General features: G+C 35.7%; 1 protein-coding gene across 1 annotated transcript; it reads left to right on the top strand.

Annotated features, from left to right (window-relative positions):
• The first annotated feature begins 1585 nt into the window (after positions 1-1585).
• Positions 1586-5134, top strand: LOC112018334 (pentatricopeptide repeat-containing protein At2g33680-like). Its single transcript, XM_024050852.2, has 2 exons — positions 1586-2876; positions 3246-5134. Exons 1-2 carry the CDS (start codon positions 1736-1738, stop codon positions 4322-4324), a joined length of 2220 nt encoding a protein of 739 aa, XP_023906620.1. The 5' UTR covers positions 1586-1735; the 3' UTR covers positions 4325-5134.
• The last annotated feature ends 1212 nt before the right edge of the window (positions 5135-6346 follow it).

Genomic DNA, 6346 nt, shown 5'->3' with positions numbered 1-6346 from the left:
ATCTAGTCCACCACTTGAGCGCTTGTCCCATCAGACACCTTCCCAAACCTTTTGTGAGTTACAACAGCCTAAACAACACTGTTTAGGGGTCTTCTCCACATAAATGCAACCAGGGGGTTTAGTGGGATGAATTGAATATGGAGGCAGCCACCATCCCTTCAGTCATGTCATAGCTAACCCCATCTCTGAAGCTTTTTCTTAACAACAGGACTTCCTCTGGTAATGTGCCACTGACGTGGCCTTACTGTCCGAGTGTGTGGCCTCCTCAGCACGATAATGGACTCCTCAGCCATGGACATAACACATGACACAAGTACCTTACCTAAATTCTTGTGCCCCACAAGTGTATCTAAAAATATTAGGTATAATTTTTTTTTTCAAAGGGTTATGGAGAGATTTGCCGTTGCAAGTGTTTTGATGCTTGATAAAATTTTCAATTTTATTCTAAATTTATCACTTATTTTTTTTATTAACCATGGTCAAACTTTTGTAAAGAAATTCTTATAGAAAATTAAAATATTTCGTAACTAATATAAACAAAAGGGGGGGAGTGTTAATTTTTTCAAACTTCGAGAGAGGGGAGTGTTTTTTCTATTCAGGTTTGGAGTTGAGTGTCATTCCTTCAAATCTCAAGGGAGGAAAGTGTAATTACCCCATAATTTTGTTGAGAGAATCAAAATTTCAAATTTTGTTGTTAGAATATCCTTAGCAAATAAATAAAACTCACCATGAGCCCAACCCCAAATAAAGTGTTTGCAAGATGTTAGAAAATAGAGGGTTTGCAAGATGTTAGAAATATTGGGCTAATCCAAACCCAAATAGAATTTGCCTAATCGTGGGCCTAATCCAATCTATTATTAAAAATTGTGCCAATTACTAAAGAGTTGTATCTTCCTTTTCTTTTTCTTTTTTGATGAACAAAGAGCTGTATCTTTTGGACATATCTTTTGGTTGTCTATATAATAAAAACGAAGGTAATTATTATTTTATATGCAATAAATTTTTAAGAATAACACATAAACATAATCTCTCTCTCTCTCTCTCTCTCTCTCTCTCTCTCTCTCTCTCATTGAAGTGTTTAGGCTGTGGATGATGTGTTTTTGTTCTTTTAACAGACGCTATTGTAAAAGTAATTGTAAAACACTTATAACAATCCTATTTATTTGTTAGTGAAATTAATCCAAGAAAGCTACATGAAGAAACATTATTTTTGTATTTTATGTTTGCATCAATTTTCTAATTTAGCTCTACAAACTTTTCAATTTTTATATTTGTTCTAAAGTTTGGATTAAAAATTGAAATCATAAACCATATTTTAGATGACTCTTAACAACTTCATTTTAGTCCAAATCTTAATGAGTCAAATATAGCAACTGAAATTTTATGAACTAAATTATGATTTAGGCAAAATAAATAAAGGATTAAGAATGGTAAATTACCTATCTTCTTTCGTCACAAAAAAAAAAAAGAAAAAAAAATGATAAATTACATAATTCGGCCCATTTTAAAAGCTAAATTTTGAAAAAGCCCTTTTAGTTATTAATACGAAATTTAGTCTATTTAGAGCTTGTAAATACGATAATTATTCGTTGTATTGTAACAGCTCTTACACTATAGCATACATTTCGAAGTCCTCGACTTCACGCCGGCTTTTCTGTCTGAGGCGAGACGAACTGGTTCAGAATTGAAGCTTCATTTCTCTTTGGTCTGTTCCTTTAAGTTCAACTAGAATGCAATGTGTAGCCCAGCAACTAGTTTTCAAGGTCGTTTATTTCGAAAGTTTAGCCCAATACCAACACGCCAATCCATAGAGAAACTTCGCTCTTTTTCGCAGCACAGTTCGTCTTTCAGTAATACACAAGAAAAGTTGGAGCCTTGCTTTGATGGGCACTTTCAGAACATACTCAATAAGTTATCAAAGCATAATGTGTATAAAACGGTGCCATCAATAGCTGATGTGAGTTTGGATAGCAATGTTAGGCTAACATTGTTTTCCGGGGTGCTGCGTAGTTGTGCTTCAAAAGGGTGTTTAAATAAGGGTAAGGCAGTTCAAGGGCAGGTGATCAAAAATGGGATGGACCCAGATTTGGATTTTTGGGATTTGTTGGCGAGTTTGTATGTTAAATGTGGGAGTTTGCAATGCGCACGTCAGGTGCTTGATGAGATGCCTGAACGGGATGTTGTGTCTTGGACTGTGCTAATTAAGGGGTTGGTAGATGAAGGATATAGCCGTGATGGTGTTACATTGTATGGTGAAATGAGGAAAGATGGTATTAGACCAGACGGAGAGACTTTGGTAAGTGCGTTGAAAGCTTGTTTAGGGTGCTTGGAATTAGAATTTGGGTTACAGTTGCATGCAGAAGTCATTAAAATGGGGCTCTTTTCAAATTTTTTAGTTGGGTCTGCTTTTGTTGAAATTTATTCAAAATGTGGTTTGATGGAGCTTGCGAGTATGACGTTCTTTTACATTTCTAAGAAAAGTGTTGTGTCATGGAATGCTTTGATTGATGGATATGCTCTAATGGGTGACTGGGAAGAGATTCTGAACTTGTTTTGTGAAATAAGAGAATTAGAATTGAAGCATGGAAAGTTCACCTTATTGACTGTTCTTAAGAGTTGTGCACACTTGGGAAATTTGAGAGGAGGGAAGGCAGTGCATGCTCAGGCTATCAAGATTGGTAGTGAGCTTGATAAATTTCTGAGTTGTTGCCTTCTTAATATGTATTCCAAGTGTGAGTTTCCAGAATATGCACTCAAAGTTTTTCAGAGGATAAGAGGTCCCAAAATAGCGGCCTGGAGTGCAATGATCCACTGTCTTCATCAAGGAGGCCAGAGCCAAGAGGCAGCTGAAATGTTTTGTCTGATGAGACATTCAGGTGTGTTACCAAATGAGTTTACTCTTGCTAGCCTGATCAGTGTTGCTACTAGTCTAGGTTACTGGAAGTACAGTGAAAGTATTCATGCCTGTGCATATAAATATGGTTTTCAATCTGATAATTTCATCAGCAATGCACTTGTTACAATGTACATGAAAACTGGATTTGTAAATAATGGTTGGAAGGTTTTTAGCGCAATGAGTATTCGGGATACAGCTTCATTGAATGCACTTTTATCTGGATTTCTTGATAACAGAGCTTGTCATCTGGGACCAAAAATCTTTAGAGAGATGCTTGTGATAGGTTTAGAACCTGACATTTTCACATTTACTAGCATTTTAAAATCTTGTTCCAACATCTTGGATGTAGGTTTTGGGAGGCAAGTACATGCCCGTATCATAAAAGATGACCTTAGGAGTAATGGTCATGTAGGAACTGCTCTGCTTGACATGTATGCCAAATGCAGGTGCTTAGAAGATGCTGATGTAATTTTGAATGAACTTACTGAAAGAGACCTCTTGACTTGGACAGCCATTATATCTAATTTTGCACAAAGCAATCAAGGGCAGAAGGCTGTTAAGTGCTTCATTCAGATGCAACAAGAAGGTTTGAAACCCAATAAATTCACTTTCTCCAGCTGTTTAAGTGGTTGCTCCAGTTTAGCATTGCTAGACTGTGGGCGGCAGCTCCATTCCTTGACTATAAAATCTGGACTTTCATGCAACACGTATGTTGCTACTGCACTTGTTGATATGTATGGGCAATGTCGGTGCATAGAAGATGCTGAGGCTGTTTTTAAGGGCATGGCTTCACGGAATGCATCTTCATGGAACACAATCATATGTGGATACTCACTAAATGGGCAAGGAAATGATGCTCTCAAGGCTTTCAGGATTATGTTAGACGAAGGGTTCCTGCCTGATGAGATTACCTTTATAGGAGTTCTTTCTGCATGCAGCCACATGGGTTTGATTGAAGAAGGGGAAACATATTTTAACTCTTTAAGCAGGTACTATGGAATCACTCCTACCATTGAGCACTATGCTTGTATGGTCAATATCCTTAGCCGGGCAGGCAAATTTATTGAGATGGAAAGCTTTATTGAGAAGTGGAAGCTTACCAACAATCCATTGATTTGGGAGACAATTTTGTGGGCTTCCAAAGAGCATGGAAATGTGGGAATTGGTGAAAGAGCTGCAGAGAAACTATTTGAACTTGAACCTCGTGTGGACTATAATTATGTATTGTTATCTCACATTTACGCTGCCAAAGGCAGGTGGGACGATGTTGTGAAGGTTAGGGCATTGATGTCCTATCAAGGAATCCAAAAAGAACGGGGTTGCAGCTGGCTGGAGATTGATGGTGAAGCCCAAAATTTCTTTGCTCAAGATCTTTCACATCCAAAGATCAGGGAAATCCGTGTACTGTTGGAGGGGCTATCACGGTGAAGAATGAGTGCAGATTGAAGACTTTCTATGAGAATTGAGCACAGTTTATGGGTTATGCCATCTGGAAAGATGGTCATCTCTGTGAATTGGTTGAGTTGATAAAGAAGTTGCCACCTGAGGAGTTGGCTTCTCTTGGCCTGTCCAATGCCATCACTAGAGATCCATACATCTACCTAAAATAAGCAGATCCGCAATCAAAATGTTCTAGGGGAAGAACTGAATCTGAGTATAGGCTAAGGATTGGATGGGAGATAATGGAGGGTTATATGCCCAACAAAAGATAATAGCTTTCTAACAATAATTTCAAGAAGAGAAGCATTGCTTTATCATATCAGACATGTAAATCACGTATGATTTGATGATAGTTCAGTGCAGAAAACTCAGGATTCCTTGTGATGGGGCGGGGAGTAAAAGTGTTGGCACATTCTGTTAAAATCATATGCAAGCTTGCTGGGGAGGTGCCGATTTGAACAATGGATAACATATACTTTTGGTATAATATAATTGTAAGTAGCGACACATTATTGGATTATGATGCGAAGATATAGAAAAAGCTTAGCTGGGCAAAAGAAAATTGGCTTGATACGTTCCATAAGATCATTTGAGAAAAACTGTGTCCCTACTTTGAAGTGGCACTCTTATCGTGGAAATGCCACCAAAATTTTTTCTTATGTGCAGAGCGAGCGCATAATGCTGGCTAATGTTGAGTGACAGGAGATGAGCTTTGTTGATGTGATAACTTTCTTTAAGCTGTAAGCTACAGATTCTCTAGCATACCCAAGCTATTATTAGATCACAACATTTACCACACCATTTTTTACAACTATTCATAGATTATGATGAGTTACTTGTTACTCTTACATCAACTCACCACTTACAGTTTGCCACATCAAAGTTATGATAAATTGTGGCAAAAAATGTTGTGGTTCTAAATTTTGTTGGCATACACCCATTCAATGATTCAACAATAAATTGTAATATTTTTCCAATTATGTTCATGTTAGTGTCCTGACCTAGTTTCCTTACTGGCCATACCTAAAAAATATTAGACAAGACTAGGCTCTAAAGAAACAAATGGAGCTTATATCTTCGTTAGTTTGTATGACTTTTTAGTGCGCGCTTGGGAATTCTTAAAAAAAGAAAAAAAAAAAAAAAAAATAGTATTTTTTACAAATAATCTAACTTTTAGTTTTTTTTTTTTCTAATATATAAATAAAATAGCTTTCAATTTTGTGTAACATATTTAACATAAAAGTTTTTTTTTGTAACATATTTAACATAAAAGTTACTAAAAATTATATATTTTGATAAATTCTATGAAAATGAACTATCGAAAATAAGTAATTCTCAAATGGACACTAAGTATACGTTTGGATTCAGATTATTCTCTAGCGTTTGCATTTTTTTTTTTTTTTTTTTAACGAGTGCCTCTTGCATTGTTCATGGGACATGAACAGTGCATTTAGGCAAATGAACAATAACCCGCGCGTGAACAGTAATTTTTTTTTTTTTTTTTTCAGTTTTCAGCAAAATAAACGGTATTCAAACGCACTTTAAAAATGGGTTACAATATTGCTACAATAAAGCTAGTTAGGCTATATGGTACTCAATGTTGGGGTATTAAGAATATGTTAATAAAATGAAAATAGTTGAAATGAGAACGTGCAAAGGTAATTGATTGATGTAATAGTAACTAAGTGAGATTTAATTTGGGTAAAGGGAATGAAAAGAGGTAGATGAAGGTATAAAATAATACTAGAAGTGGTAAAGGAATTACACGTTAATTAAGGAAAAGACAAAAGGTATGATTTTTTATATGATAAAATGACAGAGAATGATACAAGAGAACGATTTTGATTATTTTGTTGATGATCCATAATTTTTTTTTTTTTTTTTTTGTGGGGTGGGGGTGGAATTGTTTCGCATAAAAAATTGAGTAATGACATTATTTCACAAGTTTCTTGGTAAAATTTTATTGTTATTGTTGTTAATGCTTATGATAAATGATAAAAACAGTCATAA

Source organism: Quercus suber, unplaced genomic scaffold, assembly GCF_002906115.3.
Source record: "Quercus suber isolate HL8 unplaced genomic scaffold, Cork oak 2.0 scaffold_161, whole genome shotgun sequence".
Lineage (NCBI taxonomy): Eukaryota > Viridiplantae > Streptophyta > Magnoliopsida > Fagales > Fagaceae > Quercus > Quercus suber.
Note: the sequence above shows the minus strand (reverse complement) of the source record. Positions and strands in the feature narration are given on the sequence as shown.